At 34.8% G+C, this 23,921-nt stretch overlaps 1 protein-coding gene across 4 annotated transcripts in view; it reads right to left on the reverse strand.

Moving 5' to 3' along the window:
- Positions 1 to 23,921, reverse strand: part of TFG (trafficking from ER to golgi regulator) — a 35,838-nt gene that overhangs the window by 9,344 nt on the left and 2,573 nt on the right. For 2 of the 4 annotated variants that reach the window (XM_053918298.2, XM_053918297.2), the window contains exons 2-6: positions 22,786 to 23,012; positions 19,592 to 19,675; positions 10,835 to 10,981; positions 7,339 to 7,506; positions 2,117 to 2,257 (exon numbers count right to left, since the gene is read on the reverse strand). In XM_053918298.2, coding sequence (XP_053774273.1) covers positions 2,117 to 2,257; positions 7,339 to 7,506; positions 10,835 to 10,981; positions 19,592 to 19,675; positions 22,786 to 22,969 — 724 coding nt within the window. In that variant the 5' untranslated portion in view covers positions 22,970 to 23,012. The remainder of the gene's footprint in view (positions 1 to 2,116; positions 2,258 to 7,338; positions 7,507 to 10,834; positions 10,982 to 19,591; positions 19,676 to 22,785; positions 23,013 to 23,921) is intronic. The other 2 variants (XM_053918300.2, XM_053918299.2) reach the window with 1 other exon arrangement.

The raw sequence follows: 23,921 nt of genomic DNA on the forward strand, positions 1-23,921 counted from the left end.
ATTATACAACCACATGGCCCCTTTATACAAATAGTTAGGGCACCACCTAGTGTTTGTTTTCAAGTGGAATGTGTAGTTTTAAATGTACTTTCATGTATGGGCAATTCACAGAAACATTTAAATATCTGGAAGGAACCCTAGATACTAGTAACTACAGTAGTTCCCGCCCACTTGTCTATGGGAAATACGTTCCAAGACGCCCTGTGGATACCTGAACACAGACAGTAGCCAACCATTTTACAGATATATTATATTATATATATATATCTATCTACCTTGTATCTTATGTTTCTTTCTATACATACCTATGACAGTTTATAAATTAGGCACAAGAGATTAACAACAATAAGTACTGATAAAATAGAACAATAGTAACAATACCCTATTGTAACAATATAATAGAAGATACAGGAATGACTTTGGCGCCATTATAACATCCAGTAAGGGTTCCTTGAACACAAGCACTGTGATACCACAACAGCAGGTATAACCGAGACGGCTGCTAAGTGACTAACCCGCAGGGAACGTGTGTAGTGTGGGTACGATGGACAAAAGGAGGACTCGTATCCCAGACAGGACTTGAGATTTCATCATGCTATTCAGAACAGTGAGTGATTTAAAAATTATGAATTGCGTTTATTTCTGGAATTTTCTATTTAATATTTTCGGACCACAGCTGACTGCAGGTCACTCAAACTGTGGAAAGCAAAACTGTGGAAAAGGGGAAATGACTACACTTAGCCCTGTCCTTCAGAGCGCCAACAGTTTCAATGAGGCACCTCAGTGCCTACGGTTCTGAGCTTATGGCCCTTCAATTCCCTTCATATATGACAGCAATTTTCAACTGGTGTGCCACAATAAATTTTAAAACATGCAATACCTGACTATTTAGTCAGGGGCACTGACCTCTTTTCCCTTAGATTCTCAAATAAAAAAAATGACAACAGCCAACACAGCAACAGCTGGCCAGTGTGAATGCCCCGTCTTGAACCATAAATATACAGGTCATGTAATAGAGTCGCACAATAAGATTACATCTGATTGCTTAATTCTTGGTACCAGAAATCCTTATATAAAAAAAGTATATTTTGTGGAGTGCCACAGAATTTTAGTAATTAATTTATGTATGCATTGAGATGAAAAAGGCTGAACATTGCTGACATATGGCAGTGACCCCTTTTCATCATATTTATTGTACAATAATACTGAGCTTACAAGTTATATTTCATTCAGGACTAGACATTCTTTTAAAACCCCTGGTTGAGTCCAGTTTACAGTGAGAAAATACCAAAACCCATTGAGTTTAAATTGTTCATCCAAGGATACATCATTTAACAAAAACTAGTTTGATTTTAAAATACACCATTTTTTTCCTCAACGTTGTTGCTGTGGTCGGGTGGCTCCACTGGTTGGGAGCGTTGTCCCATATACCACAGAGATGTGGGTTAAATTTCAGGTCAGGGCACACACCCAGGTTGCTCATCCAATCCTTGGCTGGGGCACCTACAGCAAGCAACCAATCAATGTTTCTCTCTCACATCAATATTTCTCCCTCCCCATCCCCCGGCCCCGCCCCCACCACCCTTCACTCTCTCTTAAAAAAGAATTCAATAAATAAAAATTTTTTAAAAAAGACATTAACTGCACAAATACATAAAAAAGGGTTCTTTATCTTCCAAAAACTACACTTTAACTAAACTTATGCTTTACTTCTATTTTTTAAATATTTTTTAACTACAAAAATAATACACAGTTGCAAAAGAGGGAGGGAGGGGAAAGAAAATAGCACGTAAAGTATCACCTCAATGGTTCACCTCTGACCCCACAGTCACCACTGGCCTAGTGACTGGTATGAATCCTTCCTGATCTTTCACCTTGTATTTTTATACATATAAGCACTTTAGGTTTTTTTCATGTCAATAATCAGAAGCATACCTGACATATTGTTCTATTTGGTTTTTTAACCCCAAAACTTACCGTATCAGTAAATCTGAATCTCTCCCAACTCTGTTCATAGCATGAATGCATATGTAAGTGTTTACTATTACCAACAATGCTGCAATAAACACTTCTGCACATGTACCTTTCTGCACATGTGCTCTAAGCTCTATTTTACCTTCACTCTGACCTGCTTGTGTCTGAGCTCCCGTATATGGTAGCTGTTGTGGCTGAACTCCTGGGGGGTGAGCTGCAGAGGAGGAGGAAGCAATGCTGTCAGGTGTTCCTGAACGGTCTTCTGCAGGAGCACTGGGTGGCCCTGGAGGGTCATAAAGTCAGTTCAGTATCTAATACAAGACCATTCCCTAGCAAGCTCAATTCCTAAGTTTGGTTAAAAGAGACTAAAACTACTATAGTAAAACTACTATAGAATAAGCATAAAAACATGCAGCATTTTACACTGAATGTGTATTTTATTTTCTCCTTTGCTCTAGTCTCTTAAGAATCCAAAGTTACAAGTAGAAATCCTTCCCTATAAAATGTAGAATAGTAACTGCCTCCTTCAAAATCCAAAACTCATCTCTGCAATACCAATATCCTCCCCTTATGCAATCTATTTTGTCGATCAACTGCAAGTATCATTTCATTCTTTAATGTGTCTGCACTGCCCATAAGTGAAGTTCAACCCTCTAGCGTGGTATTCAAGGATACACACTATTTCTTACAACTCTTCTTCTCACATGCCCCCTTCAATTAATCTAATCCCTATTCCCAAAATACATCTAATATTTTTTCTGCCTCTACTACATTTATCACTGTTCCCTCCACTGTCTCATTTTCACATATCTAAATACAACACTCTAAAACTCAGCTATAACTCCACAGTTCTAGTAAGCCTTCTTCACCCAGTTCACTTCTTTCCACTTGTGAACTTCTGTAGAGTATACTTTTATTATGACCCTTACCAACCTCTATCTTGCATTTCTGAGCAGGTCCCATCTTCCCTCTTAGACTATAAGCTCTTTGGACAGGTTTCTTTGTGATTCTTTTCATCTGCCTCACAAGGCCTAGCTTTCTTATCCATGGAGCCACTTAAATTCTTCCAAAATCATAACCAAAGCAGGAAATGGAGAGAATTCACTAAAGTTCCAGTATTGTGACAGTTAAAAAAGACATCAGGAAGACAACTCTCAATATGTTTACTCCTTTAAGTTCTTTTGGTTTGGACAATATGGAAGAGTGGTTAAAAGCACAGGTTTTGGAGCCTGACTGCCTGTGATTAAATCCCAGTACTACCACTTAGTAGCTGTGTAACTCTGGGCATGTTACTTAATCTCTTCCTGTGCTACAGTTTTCTCATCTGTACAAAAAAAAAAAATTAATTCCTACTTCATAAGGTTCCCATAAGAATAAGTTAGCTAGTGCTTATGAGAGTGATTATTTAGCAAGAACTTATGAAAGTAATTACCACTTACAAACCTCCACATAAATAATAGACTAATTTCCTTGAGAGCAAACATCTATCCCATGTACTGGTATATCCCAGAACTTGGCACTGGTTTAGGCACACAGTTGGCAGCCGACAGTCCAGGTTTGATGAGAACCTAAACTAGGATAACAGCAGTGGTAATGCGAGAAAACTGAAGAACTGCTCCTGTGTACCACCATTTCACTGACATTTATATACATGTAGATAAATTCATACACATCCCTCCTACAAAAGACACTGTTATGATCCTTAAAATATGTATTACTTCTATTCCTCTTTTCTCCCTACAGTAATCTGTTAGTTAATGCAGCTCATCCTATCTTTGTAATGCTTCATCTCTCCTTCCCACGTCCACATTCATATTATAGCCAGGTTTTTCACACCATCACACCTAAATATCTACAAAGTACCCTGGCATTTTTCAATGTGTACAGTTTCTTCTACTTCAACACCCAAAGTTACCAGAAAAATGGTCTTCAAATAATGTGAACTGTGTTAATCATAATAGTCTAGTCTGGCATATTCTATATTCTAATAAAAAAATTTAAGGCTAATCTCATATATAACTATTTACTCTTCTATCTGGCATTTCTCAAAGTCCTCCATATTAAAAAGCTGTAACAGTAACTCACTTCAGTTGCTTTAAAAATGTGTTTTTCAGGTGTGCCACTTGTCTGGTGTCTTCTTTTGCCAAGATTATACATTATATACAAATATGTGTCTCTTTGGAATTTCACACAGTTCTCTTTAGTGAATAATCCCATAAAAGTACCAAAGAAAAGTAAAATTAACAGACTGAATCCTATATTTCTAGTTACTAATAAAAGTAAAGTAAACTGGTCAGGTAAACACTCTCACAGGTAACAACTAAAAACTTAAACAAAATAGAAGAAAACAACTATTTAAAAATCACTGGAAGTCAACCAAATGTCAGTAGAAATCAAAAAAGAGTTTACCACCAATGGAATCACAATGGGTAAGAATTGTAAGTCCTGACCTCTGCAGCTCCAACAACAGAAAGCCACAGTGTAAACTTCATGGCCAAGCATCTAGAAATTTGAAGGGAAAATCCTTGAAGTAAGAGACCCACTAAAGGAATGAGACCTAAAATCTGAGAATAAGCTCATTCCCAAATCCCCAGCGACCAGAGTTAGGAGCGGGGAGAGAGAGACACCCAAGACAGCCCAGAAAAAAACAGCAGCACCTAGAGCTGAAAGAACTGAGTAGAGATATCTGCTACTATACTCCATGGGAAGACAGAATGAGTAGCTTCAGTCCATACAAGTTAACTCCCTGCTAGAGTAACAGTAACAAAAACATCCTCAAAAGAACCAAAAAAATCCCAAGTCACTACAACATATTAATAACCATGGTGTCCAGTTTTCAATAAAAACTATCAGGTATGCAAAAATTTTTTTAAAATGTGCTCACACTCAAGGGAAAAAAAGGCAGGTAAAAGAAATGGACTCCAAATTAGCCCAGATGTTAGATATAGCAGACACACAATTCAGAGAAGTTATTATAATTTTTAAAGAGTTAAACAAAAATACATTCAATTTTCTCTAAAGGAATTAAAAGGAAATAGTCTTAATGAATGTAAAGGTAAGGAATCCCAACAGAAAAAAAAAAAATATATATATATACAGAGAGAGAGAGAGACAACCAAATGGAAATTCTAGAGCTAAAAGCACAATAAAAATTCCCTAGAAAGGTTCAACAGCAGACTGGAAATGGCAAAAAAAAAGTGAATTTGAAGAGAGTTCAAAGAAATCATTCAATCTGAAGAACAGAGAGAAAAAATGAACCTCAGAGACCTATGGGACAATATTAAGCTCTCCAATTTATGTGGAACCCAAAAGAGAGAAAAGCAAAAAAAAAAAAAAAAATGTTGAAGAAATGATGACAAAAAATAAAAAGAAATCACAGTATAGGTATTGTTGTAAGATTTAAATATTTATACTACAACTTCTGGTCAAGATGGAGGCATAGGTAAAGATGGTTTGCCTCCTTGCACAACTACAGAAAAAATTACAACTAGACTACAAAACAAATATTACCCAGAACTGCCAGAAAACTGAGCTGTATGGAAACTTGGCCAAGGATCTAAGAAGCCACATTCATGTTACATCCATTCAGATGGGTAGGAAGGGAGGAGACATGGGGAGAGGTGGAGAGGTACAGAGAGGCAGCAGAATGAGCAGTCCACATTCACCTTTGGTGGATTAAAATCAAGAGGGATACCTCAGGAGAGAGGGATCTCAACCGCAAACCAGACCACCCAAAAGTGCAGGGTTCTAGCACCAGGAAGATAAATCCCCATAACTTCTGGCTGTAAAAACTGGGCAGGGAGTAGGGAGGGGGATGTTAGGGTGGTGAAAGGAACTGCTGGATTATCAAGATACTCCTCTTAAAGGACCCACACAGACTTAGGACTTACACAGACCCACCCCTTGTGGAATTCAGCACCAGAGCAACAGCTGTAAGGGCAAAAGTGGCATATGGGGAGAAAGTGAAGTGATTGGAAACAGGGCAAGTGCTGGGAGATAGCTTCCTCCCAGGCAAACCTTCAGAAACCAGGCAGCAGTTAGGTACCTACAGGGCAGTTCCCATAAGACTGTCAGCTAATTTCTCAAAAGAAACATTACAGGCTAGAAGGGGCTGGAAAGAAGCCCCTTCTATTTATTCAAAATGATGAAAAGCAAGGGCTTACAACCTAGATTACTCTATCCAGCAAAGCCATTATTTAGAATGGAAGGGAAGATAAAGTGCTTCCCAAAGTAATGCTAAAGGAGTTCATCGTCACCAAGACCTTATTATATGAAATGTTAAAGGGACTTAAGAAAAAGATCAGCCCTGACTGGTGTGGCTCTGTGGACTGAGCACCGGACTGTGAAGCAAGGGTCGCCAGTTCAATTCCCAGTAAAGGTACATGCCGGGGTTGTGGGCCACATCCCCAGATGGGGGCGCACAAGAGGCAACCACACATTGATGTTTCTCTCCCTCTCTTTCTCCCTCTCTAAAAATAAATAAATAACATCTTTAAACAAAGAAAGAAAGAAAAAGAAGATCAAAACTGTGAACATTAAATGGCAATCAATTCACAAATATCAACAACTGAATCTAAAACAATAAACCAAGCAAACAACCAGAACAGGAACAGAATCACAGATATGGAGATCACTTGAAGGGTTATCAGCTGGGAGGTGGAAGGGGAAGAATGGGGGAAAAGATACAGGGAATAAGAAGCATAATTGGTAGGTACAAAACAGACGGGGATGTTAAGAACAGTATAGAAAATATGAAGTCAAAGAACTTATATGCACGACCCACGTACAAAAACTAAAGGGGGTGGAGGGTTACTGTAGGGAATGGGGGTACCAGGTGAAAGGAGGCAAAGGAGGAAAAATTGGGACAACTATAATAGCATAATCAATAAAGTATATATTTTTTAAAATTCATATAACAGCACTTTCTACACTAAAGCAATTTAACCAGCTATACATTTAAATTGAAATTTCTCTAACTTCAGATCAGAAGAGAGACTAAGACATCATATATAATTTAAATCCTAAAACAAATATGAAATAGTATTATCAAATGGTTTGTATTTTATTAAAATAAGATTTCTGATTTCTGTTTTCAATAAAATTTACCTAAACCAAATAGTGGTTATTCTATGAAGAGGAGCATTCTACTAACTGGGAGAGGGCAGAAGAAGGCTTTCCGGAGTGCAGGAAATCATCTACATCTTGATCTAAATGGTGTTTTATATATGGGCATACTCATGTAAAATGTATTGAATTTTAAGATTTGTGCACCTCACTATACCCAAATTATCCTTCTATTAGAGAAGGAAAGGGAGGGAAGGAAAGAGAAACCAAGTGAAGGATGGGAGGAAGAAACTAACTTACCTAAAACCTGATCATCTGTTAAGCCAAACGCTGACATGACATTTTTATTGATTTCATCTTGGTTTTTTAAAGGATCAAAAGCTGACATACTTGCTGCCATAACCTGAGTAGACTGTTTTCCAGAAGAATCAGAAGCAGCAGGCTTTTCTTCCCTACCATCCACAGTTTCTGTAAAAGGAAAAAACAAGACTTGTTTCCATTTTACCTATACTCACTAAGGGCTAACAAATAGAAGACAGGGAAATACAGGGTGGGTCAAAAGTAGGTTTACAGTTCTGAGTATGTGAAACATAGTTTATTCCTGTATTATTATTTATTATTGTATTATTTTCCACACAAACAACTGTAAACCTATTTTTTCCCCACACTCTAAATATGTGCATGTAGTCTAACATGTTAGAAGTTATTTCTGAATGCAGGATTATAGATAATTCTACTTCTTTATACTTGTTTATAATTTTTATTTTTTTAATTAGAATAAAAGTCAAAAAGAAATACAAGATAAATAACAGCTTTTCCAAAAAACTAAATCAACATTCTTCCATAAGAATTATTAGATGAGAAAAAAAATTCAAGTTCCTCAAGCTCCTTAACAAACAGAAACATTTTACTTTTTTTTTTTTTGGAGCCCCAAGACCTATATCCTAGTACCAGATACAGACTGAACAATTACTTTATTCTGTAAAAGGAAAAGATATTAACTAAAGTTACAATTATCAGCTTTTATGTTTTATTTCTACTTGTTTATTAGTCTGTTACTAAATTACATGGACATCTCAAGCCTACCAATACATTAAACACATACTTTTAACTGGCTATGTCTTTGTTTAAAATACTTATTACTTATTTAAATCCTTACAGATGAAATTATATGTGTCTAGGATTTGCACAAAATAATGTGGGAGGGGTGGAAATGCGTGGGAGTGTAGATGTCACAGTGCTATGACTTGATAAACTGTTAATGTTGGGTGTGGGTTCATGGGATTCATTACAGTATTATGTCTACTTTTAAATTTTTCTTTAATGAGTTAGTTTTAAAATAGAAAAATAAAATTCTAAACATTTTGAGCCAGGTAAATTTAAAACCATGTGTATTCAATAGGCATTTATACTACTCCATTGTAAAAGGGTTTCAAGAATAACCTACATTTTACAAATAGAAACATGAGACCAAGAAAAAGAAACATCAAAAACAAAACAAAATATACAGGTAAAAAGAACACTGCTAAACCATTTACTCAATTAACGGATAATTATTAATTTTTTTCTGGTACCAAGCAAGTAAATGAACATCAGTTATTAGATCACCTCTTTAATCAAGGAAAAATTTATCCTGTGATAAAACATTAAGTACTAAGGGAAATATAAGCAAACATGGGCTTGCAGCTCTCATTTATTCCTACCGTCTACTGGTTACACTAATATTACCTAAATTTCTAGAAGAAAACTCCTATAAATACTCCTTTAAAGTAAGACCACCAGTTACCTATCTTCCTCACTAATTTTCCTTTTTCTAATTCCAAGGCTACACCCCAAGAGCGTATCACTTCAGTCTTATGAATTATTCCCCCTCATATTACTACATTCCACTACCTATGCATCCTTCCACTAACTGCAAACTAAATCCATCAGAAAGCACTACATGTCCACCCACCTATACTAGTTGCTCCATTAGCTGCTAGAGCTACTGCAACAGGTCAATCCAGTATCTAAAGTAGCCTACACATTATCTTCCTCACAGAGGAAACAAGTGTCCACGAACCACTACAGAGGTAGAGCACTGAATAACGTAAGTAACTGCACATTTTTGGTTTAGAGCAAGCCACATGGTTCTAAAGAGTATGACAGATGACTGACAGTTTTGTGATCCAGACTTTCAATTTCTGATGTAGCTTCTTTGGCTTATCTTATGCTATTTTTCTTGAGAAGATTATTAAATCAGGATATGTCTTAAGAGCTTACAAGCGTAGGAATTTCACACAGGCACGTGGTCAAGAGGTAAGTGATCTTACTAAGTACAGGGAAGGGAGCAAAAAATAAATTACAACCATCTCTAAAAATAAAGCACATTGGTAAGAAGTAAACATGAAAACATGGAAATAAAAAACTGATAAAGAAAAGTAGTCAATCTAGTGGGAAGAAATAAATGAGAACAAAAAGGATACTTCACCAAAACCAAAAAAGCTTATTAATTCTATTCCTTGGAGCAGACTGTAAGCTACTGTAGGTCTGTACAGTACTGACTGTACTTGAATTTTTATCTAAGTTTCAAATTATTCTACAGATGTTTATATCCCACGAAATTATATGCAAATGTTGTTGTGTCAGCATCTATGAATTCTTCTGAGAAAATGGTCAAAAGTTTTCTTCAGATCCTTGACCTAATTTGGGACTTTTTGTTTGGACAGACAAGGTTTAAAAAAGGCAATTTGCTTTGACCTAAAATATAAAAAGTTTCATCATAAAGAGGTCAGGAGAATCTCATTATAGTAGTTCAGCAAATCTCCAATATGTTCTGAAATACAGAGGTGGAACTAGGAATTACTAATCAATTACCAAATATTTATTGAGCACTACCAGTAACACAGTGGCTGGAGAAAGAAAAGGGAAACTATGAAAAATGCATCTTTATTTAAAATACAACTAAATTAAAGAAAGGAAACTAAACTCCAAAATTTAAATGGGGTCAAATAATAACTATCTCAGAGCCTCAATGCTGCAAGGGATTATACAATGCCACTTCTCCACAAAATCATTTTCTATTAAGCTTCTCTTATGCAGTCATCCAGACTCAGTAACATAAAACTTATAACCAACACAAAAATTATTCTAAAAAGTTTATTTTTTAAGTGCAATATCCAGAAATGTTAAAAGTTGAGAAAAGCAGATTTTTTAAAAATATACTTTTAATTCATAATACACTTAAATTTCACTTTATTTTAAAAATATATTTGGTCCCAAAATTATGCCAGTTCCAAATTTACTGATAAATCTTGCTTTATCTTAATATAAACAGTACATGTTATCTGTAAAATGGAAAAAAATTTCTTTGCATATTATAATTATTAAAAATTGTTTAAGATAATCTTTACAATATACCATTTGAATATACTAATCTAGAATTATTTTTTTTTCTTGAAATTACTTCATATACCAATTGAAATAAAATGATTTCAATTCCTAAGGTTCATTAATTAACTATGTCACAAACCTAGGAATCTAAGACTAGCTGTAAAACAATCACCCAGAGAGCATTTTAAAAATGGGATTCGTGGGCCCTGCCCTGCAGGAGATCTATGATAAGATCTAGGAACTGGTATAACAAATCTCCAGGGAACCCTGATGAACGCAGGTTTGGGAATATACACATGAATTCCAGCACAAAGAGGCAAAAATAAGAAAGTGTGACAATGAGAGTGCCATCTCATTCCTACTGAAGAGTTAAATCTGCAAAAAAATGTAAAAATAAATTGAAAAACATGGATTCACAGTCTACCATTTTCAGGAATATTGGTGGAAGGTCCTGGTTCTCCAGGTGGTTCCAAGCTATCCAATAAGCGATTCACTTTATTTCGAAGTTCTATGAGTTCTCGACGGAGGTATTTCACCTGACTTGATTCAAGGGGTCTTGGTTGGCCATTAACTGGAATAAAAGAATTAATTTGCTTAAAATTAGGAAATTTTTTTTGAATAAGTATATCAACAGAATAATATGCAATAAGAAAAGATAAATATTTCTTTACAAAGCGTAACAAACAAGATACCTATAGATGTCATTTGAATAGTAACTCTTTTTAAGGAAAGAATTCTTTATTGCAAGTAATTTACCTTTTGGAAAAAATAAATATTCATCAGTCTTTGCTGATGCCAGATCTATGGCTTAGACCATAGTGTTTCAAAAGATTTATTAGAAGAATTCAACTATAGTAAAATAAATTAAAACCTATAGAAAATTTTAATTTAATAGAAATTATATATCTTCAAAAGCTCATTTTACTTCATCTTATTCCATTATATTCTTGAAATAATACAATAAACACCTTATTCTACACATAAATTTTAACATAACTAATAGGTCTGTTATCCCTCTTGCCTACTTTTGACCTAAAAAAGAAAAAGCTACTTAACTGACCTAAAAAGTAACCTATTAAAACAAAAATATGCAGAATTCATGAATCCATACCACCACTGACCTTAAATGTAGTGACAGTGGACCCTTGAACAACATAAGTCTGAACCACACAGGTCCACTTATATATTGATTTTTTTCCAATAAATACAATATATATATTTTCCTCCTTATGATTGCCTTAAATATTCTTTTTTCTAGATTACTTGATTATAAAAACACTGTATATAATAAATAAAACATACAAAACGTGTTAATCAACTATTTGTGTTAACTATGAGGCTTCTAGTCAACAGTAGGCTGTTAATAAAGGTTCCGGGGAGTCAAAGGTTATATGCAGGTTTTTGACTGCATGAGGGTTTAATGCCCCAAACCGCTGTACTGTTCAAGTCAACTGTACTTCCAAAAGCAGCATGTAAGCAACAAAAAGCCAAGATTATTCAATAATCATTGTGTGTTTTTTTTTTAAGGAAGGCAATGTTACTTCATTTAATTACCCATTTTCTCTAAATAACTTTCAGCTGACTTAAAAAAAAAAGCCTTCATCCAGCCACAAAGACTGTCACCACTGAGGTAAAAAAAAAAAGTGACACAAAGCTCTCTGAATGCAAACCTCAAGATAGGACTTCAAAAATTAAACTAAAATGCTTTATGCATTGCCAATACACATATATACAAATTGCTAAGGTATCATATTAAAAAGGAAATTTATTTGAAAATAAAGGTTTAAGGAGAATCTGTTAAATGTATTTCAAACATCAAACCACTAATACAAGCTTTTAGAATATAACCCACCAGTACTTTACACACACCCTATATAGTTATGAGGAAATTCAGTATCATCTCCTACCTATGTCAATTAATTATTGGCTTTTACTGTGTATTAGTGGTTTTTCTCTAATATCTGAAAGAGAAAAGCAGCCAAGAACTAGCCTGGTACTGTAAAACAAGCCTTAGTGTTGCTAGAGGCTGGCCTGGCACTCACAGGTAGGCTGTGGTATTCTCTTGCTGAACACGAACAATTTCAAAGAACACCAATCAGAATAGATCACTCTGTTACTGTGATTAAGACAAAAACAAAGCCATTCCATAATCATGTAAGAACTCAGACAAAAACAAGAACACTGACCGAACCACAAAAATGACCAAACATCCCTGGCTAATATGAGTGACTGCTGCTATTTTTACAATTTTAACTTTAGCCTCAATTCATTCCTCCCACCTTCTGGTTAAGATTTAGTAAGATGCCAAATCACAGGATTACCCCTGCCACTTCCTTACAGCACCCATACTAGAGCAAAGCACCACTTCCCTGAACCTTCTCCAAAATCACCTAATACAAGCCCAAGACCTATGTAAAATCGTTTTTAACACACTTTTACTGAGACAGTCCATTGTTTTCCATGGTGTTCATTCTCCCTCACTGCAAAATATTTGCCCCTTTTCATTTCTAATGTTGTTTATTTGTGCTTTTCCTTAACTAATCTTAATAGAGGTTTGCTAAGTCAATTCCGTGACTTCTAGTTCGTCTTCATTCTTTATTATTTTCTTCCTTCTAAGTTATTTGGGCTTACTTTGTCCTTTTTGAATTCAAGACTATACATATAAAATTAATGCAAAATACACCCAAATTTGTTCAACTACAGCTATAGTACTGGTAGTCTCTGGCTGAAGCACACTGATCTATCTTACAGAACTTTTAAGAACCCAGAATATACGAGGTCTGTCCAGAAGGTATCCAGCCATTTTCTATGTAAGAGACATTTGTTGAAGATGATACAAGATACATTGTACATAGGACAATGACACCTCAGTCCTATTCAAAGTAGGCACCTTGAGACCTCACACAGTTCTCCCAAGCACCATCAGCTGCCCCATATTTTCCTGAATCTCACTGACACTCTGAAATTTCTTCCCTTTCAAAGGTGATTTTTTTACTCTTTTTTTTTTTTTTTGGTTAACTCTCTTATGTTCATTATTTTTTTAATGTTTATTGTATTTTTTTTCCATTACCATTTAGTCCCCTTAAACTTCCCTCCCCCCAGCAATCATCACACGGTTGTCCATGTCCATGAGTCCTTTTTCATTTTTGCTCAATCCCTCCATCCCCTAACCTTGATCCCCCTGCCACTAAGTTTGGGAAAAGCCAGAAGTCACAGGGTGTCAAATCTGGGCTGTAGGGAGGGCTGAGTCACCTGGGTGATTCGATGTTTCACAAAAAAACTCTGCATGAGATGTGATGCATGAGTGGGTGCGCTGTCATTATAAAGCTGCTAATCACCAGTTGCCCATAGCTTTGACCTTCTGAATCATCTCAATAGTTTCCGCGGAGAAATGTTCAAGATTAACACAAAATTTGATGCAAATTCATTGCTCTACTTGCTCAGTCATTTTGAATGTGACAGCTACACAGTACTAATGCTCACTCAATGGGCTCTACCCACTGACTAGTACAGTGAAGTTATCAATGTTCAAGCAAGAGCATTCCAATCCACTCTCCTTGGCTGCCAGGTTACATCAATGTCGTCCAAACTGTTTTCATTATATTAACAATGGCTGGACTTTTTCTGGACAGACCTCATATATCCCTAATATGGCCTATGATTTAAAGTCATCTACTTAGTGGTTTTTGGAACACCATGTATTATATAATACCCAATTAAAAGTTTAAATTCCCTATTCCATAACTATGTATTTTTATTAGTGTATAATTTTATGACTTTAATAAACTATTTCGAGCACATAAAAAGATAAACACATTAAATACACATATTCATTAAATCTTCATTCTTCCATCTTTGCTCCTAATCAGTAAGAAAACAACACAATAGTCATTAAATCTCCCTACCTCTCCCCAAAACTCATCCTCCCCTGCTTCAAGATTTAAATTAAAATTTTATATTTTTTCTATAACAATCATTAGATTTATCTTTCTGTTATAATTATAACTACTATTTTAGTTATACTTTATAATCCTTTCATATTAGGGTATATAGCAATCATTCTTTGTAATAGTTGTGTAACATAAGGTTAAAAACTGCCCTTCTACTTCCAGTTTGCTGTGATTTTTTAACATGATTGAGGTAAGAATGCTTTTTCTTTTAAAGATGGTTCAGTTTTCCCTCTTCATCCTGTTATTTGGAAAGTGGTATTAATAGATATTCTTATTTAAACCAATCTTGTACTCTACTAGGATCAACAATCTTGGCAATGATATATTTAAATATTCACTGCTAAATTTATTATTATTTAGGACTTTGTATCTGTGTTTATATGAGACTAGTCTGCATTTTCCTTGGGTGGTTTTCATGTTAAAGATATATTAACTTCATAAAATGAGTTACTGCATATTCCCCCTCTGCCTATTCTCTAGAATAGTTTGTACAATTTGGGATCAACTGTTGCTTAAATGTTTAATAGAATAATTGGTTTGATTTCTTCAATGTTAATTGGGACAACCAAATATGCTATTTTTGAAACACTTACATATTAAATTCACCTAGGAAACTGTCAAAGTCATCTGAGTTTTTAAACTGAAAGTTATTCATGGTCATAATATAGATTTTTTAAGTTCTGCTATGTTTTAGTTATGCTTTTATCTCTAAAAATATTGCTTATTTTTGCCTTCTTTTTCCTTAACTAATCTTAATAGAGATTTGCTAATTGTATCTTTTCAAAATTGTTGATACTATCAATACCCTGACTTCTAGTTCATTTCTGCTCTTTACTATTTTCTTCAAGTTATTTGGGTTTACTTTGTCTTTTTGTATTTAAGGCTATGAAGATCCCTTCAAATTAGCTTTAGCATACTCTACAGACTTGTTATGTAGAAGTCATCACATATTTCTAATTCCCATTATAATTTCTTTCCTGACTTACTTTAAAAGCATATTTTTATCTTCGAAAGTATTGAAATTGGGTTATCTTTTTTGTCCAGTGGTTTCTGACAAGGTCAGAGAATACGATCTCTAGGACATCTCTTACATTTAATGAGACTTGTTGAAAAACCCCGTATATGATCAACTTTAATAAATACCCATATATACTCAAAAAATCTGTATCCCTTCCTGATTGATACACAAATCAACCTTGTATCTGTTTGGTTCAAATTTTCTCTATCCTTACTAATTTTGAGCCTACCTGATCTATCAGTTTCTGAGAGAAGAGTATTAAAAGCTCTCCCATGATTGTGAATTTGTTTTCCCTTTTCTGTCAATTTTTCCTTAGGAAAAAATTAAGTCTATGATGCTTAAGTATTCAGAATTGTTATATGTTCCCAGTGAATTATTTTTATCATTGTTGTGATTATTACTAACAAAGTTTTCACTTAGAGTCAATTCTGTTAATATTACCAACTATCTTTGAGTTTGTCTAGTATATCTGTTTCTAGCTCTTTACTTTCAAACTGTGCATAATAATCTTTCACTATGCCTCCTATAATTAGCATTTTTAATTCCAGTAAGAGAGTCTACCTTTAACTTGTACATTTAGTCTGTTTATGTACATTGTGGTTAGAGTTTTGTTCTATTTATCAAGCTTTCTCTCTGCCTCTTTTCCTGCTTCCTCACCATCTCCTGAACCAAGTATCCTCTGCCTCTTCTCCCTTTACTGGCTACTTGTAGTCTTGAGATAAGCACTGATACACTGTAGACATGCATGCCTCAATTTAGAAAATCTAAAGTTAATTACTATCCTTTTCCCAAACAATACAACTCTTTAAAATATTTTAATTCCTGTCAAACCCACGCCTTATATATAATTAATGCAAGGTATTTTTGTTCCATCTTGTTTTTACTCATAAAACTATGATTTTTATAATCAGTGATCATTTAAATTTACAAATGTTAACCAGTTTACCTGCTTACAATTTCTTGCATCTTTCTCCATTCTTTTGGATTCAACTCCCTCTTTCTGAAACCATGTCTAAAAATTCTTTTAACAAGGGTCCATGAGTAGTAAGTTTTCAGTCTTTGTCTTTATTTCCTCTTATTCCTGAAGTTTAACAAACTATAGAATGCTAGTTTTCTATTTATTGTTTTTCAGGAGTTTGCAGGTGTTATTCCACTTTCTTATAGCATCTATTATTACTATGAAGAAGTCTAACAATATAATTGCTTTGTTGGTGATCAGTCTTATGCTCTCAGGCTACTTTTAAGATTATCTCGTTGTCTTAGACATTTCCTGGCTTCATGACAAATGTCCATTGGAGATTTATTGCTACTTATCTTGCTCAGGACTCAGTGTGCCTCCTAAATCAGATGGTTTATATATTTTATATAATTCTAAAAAATTCCTTAGCTATTACTTCTTCATATATTTCCACTCCTCCAATATCTCCTTCTTTAAAATCTTAATGGAAATAGATGTGACTTTCTTATTCTTTCATATCCTATTCTCCATCTCTGTGTTTTTGTGCTTTGTTCTGTAATTTCTTTGGATTATCTTTCAGTTCACTAATTCCCTCTTCAGCTCAAATTAATCTGCTATTCAACCTCCCCAATTTGTATTTAATTTCGATGATTATATTTTTGACTACCGAAAGTTAACTTGAGTTCTATTTAAAATCTTTTTTCACAGTGCCTTGTTCTTATATTTATTTCATCTTTCATGTCTTAATAACTTTAACACATTTTATAGATATGACTTCTATTAGTTAAAGTTCTTAGAAGTCTAATCTTATTAGTTGTATCCATTGTTTCTTCCTCACATGGACTGTTTCATGTATCTTACCAGTTCTGAACTCTTAATTCACCAAGATTTTATCTGTGAAAAGCCTATGTGACCTGGTTTAAGAATATACCATTTCAGAGAGATTTCTGCAATTGTTTCTTGCTATTGTTTTTATGGTAATATCTGGACTTGAGAGTTCCCAAACTGGACATTTTAAATTTAAACCCAACACACCTAAGGACCTGGTTATGAATCCATAAAGAAGCCCGCACAAACCCCTGACAGCCCAGGACATGAGTTCCTATATCATTTCCTTGACTTTTCCTGTTATCAATAAAAAGGTATTTTTTTTCTATAATATTCTTTTTGAGAGTACAGCCCACTGAGGGCCTAAGACCCAAGGCCTATACACATAGACACCAAATGCCAAGCCCTCATATTATGCAGACTGAAAACTTCATTATCATCACTAAAAGCACCCCAAGTCTCAGCTTTTGGTAGTTCAGGCCCTGCTTTTTAATTCCATCTATTTTGGTTCCTTGGACATTTCCTTTACTCTCCTAAGCTCAGGTATGTAATTCAAAATATATATTTGTAATATTTACCTAGCATATCCTCAATGTTTCTGGAAGGAGGGCTTTCAGTTTATCTAATATGCCTGGTAGCTGCCCAAGAGTGGTAAGTAATTTAGATTCAATGTTATTTAAAAAACACCTTTTATTTAAAATTGTTCTAAACAGTTTTTGTTATTAGCGTTTTAAAGTCTAATTCACATTCACCCTTCCTAGATGGAGATGAAATAGATACAAAGTTAAATCAACTAATCATAACCATATTTCACGGACTGTAAGGTTCAGTGCCATGTAACTTCTTTTAAATCTGAACAAAACAAAACGTTTAGGAAAAAATGTTCACATTTTTGTGAACATTTATTGTTCACATAATCATGCTAGCACTTTAACTCTGTAATAATTTCTATCTGTCCCTTAAGAGTTCTGCCTTGCAAATATGTTACAATCTATAAGGAAAGAAAATGTAAAGTATTAGAAGTAGTCCTATACTTTTCTATTGTAATAGCTGTCATTACTTTGGTCTTTTATCAGAACTACCTCTAATATTTAAGTATTCCTTAAAAAATAATGTCTAAGGTATTAGGCCTATATATTAAGCCCTGAAAATAAGTAAAAACATATACAATATAGAAAATAATTATATAATCTTCAAGAACAAAATTTAAAGGTAGTTTTAACACTAGAATTATTTTCAAACCTGGAAACATTTATACAAGTGGCACAGATTACTTTTTTTAAGGTATAGAGAGACTTCATTATAAGAGATTATTCCAAGAATAAAGGACTATTGCAACGAGATGTGTGGGGTGAGGGGGTGACTATTGCCATAATGGAACTCTCTGACCACTCTTATCTGCAACTGTTTCCAAGATCAGTTGGGCATTTCTTTTACAGGGAGCAGGGAACAAAGGCTAGAAAGAACTGGCTGTGGGGACATGCAATGAGTGGGTGAAGGGGGCGGTGATCACCCTGCAGATCAGAGAATGTTTTATACCTAAGCTAGCCTATTTTCAGGAGTGGTAGATAAGAAGGGGCTATATGCTGGCCCTGAGTAAGGGTGGGTCAAAATTTAGGGGCCTGGATGAAGGAGAGAAGACTAACCAAAGTTTGGTCAAGTCAAGATAGCCAGAATTTTGTCCACATTGGTCAAAGAGTACAATCAGCTCAGCTAATCAAATATTAGGCGAAAATAATGGGAATTTGAAGGGTGTGTGTCTGACCCTGTCATAAACAACGAGGCATCCATGAATCATATCTAAATCACATGGGGAAGGTGGTCCCTTGCTGTAAACTGTTTCAGGAACCCAAAGGGGTACAGGGATTTCTTTAACCATTGGTTTCCAGAATCTCAGCATTCAGGTTCAAGTTCAACATTTCCAGAGTCACAGGGTTCAAATTCAACATTGTCAGCATGCAGGGAAAACTCTCCACCAATTCAATGAAAAGCTGAAGAGATATAGCAGTAAGGAGACACTGGGTTCTTAGGTGAGTCCACACCTAGCTCCCTGCTTTTTCCCCCACAGGGTGAAGAGGCATCTAGCAGCAAGGCCTATCGCAGGAAACAGGCAGCCAACATGAAGTGAGTAACACTGAGGCCAGAAGCAGCCAGCACCCCGCAGATTACTCTTTAAGGTAACTAAGCAGATGAGGAATTTTAAACATGACTATTTTCTATTAATTATGTATATGATTATAATTATACATGATTATAATTATATAGTTACATATATAATTAAGCCTTAATAATTCAAAAATTCTGATATAGCTGAAAACACATCTGAGTCTCTTAATTCTGAGTCTTTAAAAGGAAAAAAAGCCAGAAAGTCTTTAATAAAAATACAGTGAATAAAATAGTAAATTTATTAGCAAGCTTATCACTTACCAAATAACGTCAGCTTCAGTATTCTACTACACTGAATTGCAAAAGAAAGATCAGAGCTATCAAAAATTGTTATAAGATCTCCATCTGTACAAAAAAAAAAAAGGAGTTTCAGACTTGCATTAGCAGTAAACTAGGATATACATTAAATTAAATTCCAAAATCCAGATTGCACAGCATAATTAGAATCTCCCATAAAAACCTTAAACAAACATTAAGGGATCTAGAAAAGACGTATTTGTTCAAAAAAAATACTAGGTCAACTTGGCTTATTATTTAAATGACAAGGTATGTATCATTAAGAAGAGCCAAAATATAGCTAACATTAATTCATTAAGTCACCTTTTACTAGTCACCAGGAAATGCATGGTAACAATATCAAAATTACTGGATTAGACCACATCTTTCCATTTTTGAAAACATAAATATATCTATCAAAAGTTAAAATAATCTCTCAAGACTCAAATTTTAATTCTAAGTACAGTAAAATGCCACTGATACAAATGGCAGGAAAGCCATGTTTTGAATGTAAATGTAACTAAAAGTGTTACAAAGAAGATGTTTGCAGAATTGCCCTAATGAATGGGTAGACACTAGATTCTTTCAGGTCATTGACCATTTTAACAGGGAAATTATCAACTCACCCCTCCCAAAATTCATACACACCATATTCTGAAATCCCCTATGTCCCAAGGATAAAGAATATGATAATTAGCTTATCAATTGCTTGTTTCAAAACTTGCAAAGGTCTAGGGGGAAAATAAATGTTCTCTAGAGAGAGCAGGGGCAGAAAAGCAGCCACAGGCAGGAGTAGGCCAGGGCTTCTGCGGGGGATCTTCATTGACACAGTTGGGTTGGGTGGGGAGTTCTGTCCTCAGGAGGCTGGGAGACTGCTCTGCTACACCAACTTTAACACTGACTGGGCAGATCTGGCAATAAATGCCGTAACAAAGAATTTTATAATTATTTTTAGTTCTTTATAACCTGACCCACTTCTTGGAACAAACACATCTAATGTTCAACTTCAGGGATTCTACTCATAAACATATTTTTAAGAAAATATAGTATATACATAAAAGAAAGAAACTTTCAATGACTGCCCTTTTTCTGTTCTGAATTGCACAACAGAAACAGAGTATCTCTGATGATTAGAAGTTTACCTAAGCCAGCAGAACACATGTTATAAACACAAATCTGTACGATTCAAAACACTCAAAAATACCATGTAAAACAAATATATGTGGTAACTAGATTTAGAGGACAAAGTTTTAATAATCAGGATATCCTAAGTTAGGAGTCCCCAAACTGCAACCAAAGGACAAATCCCTATGTTTACAGATTGCAAACTAAAAATGGTTCTACATTTTTAAAAGTTTTTTTAAAAAAAGATGATAAGACAGAGGGTTTATGTGACTGACCTACAATGCTAAAATATTTATCTGATCCTTTAAAGAAAAAGCTTGCTGACCCTGACCTAAACAAAAATAAGGGAGTTAAGACAAAGTCAGATAAACAGGTTAAGATATGCCAAGTTTGAGGTAAACACAAAGCATCTCAAGTAAAATGAAAACTGTAACATTTGAGTCGTAAAGTCAAAAAAATATTTAATAAAACTTAAATTGATAAATTAAAGCCCATATTTGGAAGTCAAAGAGGTGAAAGTCAGTATTTTTTAAGTAGATGAGATTACTAGAGAAAAGAACAAGAAGAAAATTGTTTTCCTTTATTGTTCCTGATCATGGGTAACCCTCAAAAATTAGTTCTGAGTAACGTTAGAGCATGTATTATAAAAAAAAAAAAAAAAAGAATTATATCTGTAGCTTAGCTGTGCATCAGTGATTTACACTTACCTTCCACAGTATAAGTTGTCGGAAAGTGGCTATCCAACCAGAGATATTTCTCAACCCACTGACACCCTGGTCTGAATGATGTGATGAGAGCAGAAATGATATAAATACACCACCTCAAGGCCCACAGAGTACAACTACCCATGTGTTCCTCTACAGTCTACCTTCATCCATCTGCCTACCAGATGCCACTGCTAAAGGTGAGCTTGTACACCTGTGCTGAAGTTAGAATTGCTGTCAACCTGGGTATCTGAATGATTTCTTGAGTGTTAACCACTGAGATTTTAAAATTTCTATTGTAATAGCTGTCATTACTTTAAACCAACAGACAAAGAGAAGCTATTACTGAAAAAGAAGAAAATGGGGACAGCGCAGTGTCAGAGATGTTAAGGAATAAGAGTATTTAGCACAGGATGGTATGGATAGCAATGCTGAGTATTGAGATCAAAGTGAAACAGACTGAAAATAAATTCAGCAGTAAAAAAGACACTGGTAACCACCTAAAGTACAATTTCAGTAGAGATGTTAACAAAAAGAACAGGTTTAAAGAAAAGGAAATTAAGGTAGTCTACTGCTACCATTCCACTGTGTTTGGTGAAACATTTGTTATGTTAAAATCCATCTCCATAAAGATAGTTTCGTTCTCAAATGGGTCTGGGACTACTGCATGCTATAAATTGACAACATACATCAGCATAAATTCCTGTAATAAAGAAACACATCTGCTCTCGCTGGTGTGGTTCAGTGGATTGAGCAACTGCCTGTGAACCAAAGGGCTGCTGGTTCGATTCCCAACCAGGGCACATGCCTGGGTTAAGGGCCAGGTCCCCAGTAGGGGGTACGCAAGAGGCAACCACACATTGATGTTTCTCTCACTCTCTTTCCCCCTCCCTCCCCCCTCTAAAAATAAATAAATAATATCTTTAAAAAAAAGAAGGGAACACATCTGTCTTTGTTTAAACAAGCTTTTCCATATTTAATTGACCATGCAATCCTTTTTCATTCAATACCTACTGACATCCCTTTTACTTCAGGAAATATAAGTGAAAGTTTGGTTTTGAAAGCAAAAAGAAAGCCAGAATTCTATAGACAGAAGAGAAAAAAATGCTTGTAAAATATATGTGACAAATGTTCTATCGCTTAAACCCCCTTTCTAAAAATATATTCCTTAGCTATTTTTAACTTATAAAAGAATAACTACACAAACATTCCATGAAATACTGTAAAAGAAGTGGGCACTCAAACTACCATGAAAGGGAATGGAATTTTTATTCTGAGTTCCATGAAATATAGGCAAAAGAATACATATTATATTTATGTTTTGAAAAACTAATTTAGAAACACTCTTACCTTCATCTTTATACTTTATTGTAACTTCATCATTACTCAGAAGTTTTCCTCTGAAAACTCGTTGCATCATTAGCACTAATTCATCATAAGTAATATCTTCATTATGAATGGGAATTCGTCGAATATCCTCCCCAAGTTGAGCTTTGATGATTAGCTTCCCACTTAGATCCAACTGTCCGTTCATTGTGGACTCCAGGATGTTAGAGATATACAACTCTAGAGAAAGACTGAGAAAATGGTTTTGATGATTAAGCAGCTATAAAACATATCTTAAAAGATAAAAAGCAAAGCTATTATTAGAATCTAAGAAATTCTGACCATCAAGAGACATTCACTCTTCCTATGTTACCATATTCATGTTAAAATGGTCTGAAGGTAACTTTATTTTGTTCTGTGCATAAGAAAACAAGTTTCATTGTTTTATGTCTATTACTACTTCACCCACATTTTAACTGCTTATCTGACATTACCATTTAGACATTACCGTTTTAACATGTCTAAAACTTCGCCATTTCAGTCAGTGACCGTCCTTCCTTCCATATACATGTATTCCTTTCTTTTCCCCACAACTTACATCCACCAAACTGGTAGCAAATCTAAAACCTACTTGCCACTACCTTCAAAATATCTCTAGAATGGAATCACTTTACTGTCTTCACTTCTAATCAGCTTGATCCAAGCCTCCATCATCTTCTGCCTGGATTATTGCGACAGATTCCAAACTGGTCTGCCTGCTTTTTACCTTTGACCACTTTTATCTATTCCCAACACACCAGGCTAGTCTGTTCTTTTCAAGACCAAGATGTCCTTGAATACATTACCTACAACCACTGAACATTCCGCTAGCATCAACTCCTTTCTTCTCCTGCCCCAAGCAAGTGATCTCTCAGAATGTTTAAAGTATCCTATAATCTCCTACTAGCCACATTCTGGTTTCAACCTCATGCTTTACTACTGGCAGCTTTCTGTTTTCTCATCTTAAATTTGTTATTTCATTAACATCATACTTGGTTTCTATAGTTCTCTACAATTATTGTGTGTGTATGTGTGTGAAGAAAGCAGCCCTACTGCCTCCCAACACATCTCAACCCTTAAAATACTTGAAGTATTCACAAATCCTAATTCATTTCGTGAAT

Source organism: Desmodus rotundus, chromosome 2 (assembly GCF_022682495.2).
Source record: "Desmodus rotundus isolate HL8 chromosome 2, HLdesRot8A.1, whole genome shotgun sequence".
NCBI lineage: Eukaryota > Metazoa > Chordata > Mammalia > Chiroptera > Phyllostomidae > Desmodus > Desmodus rotundus.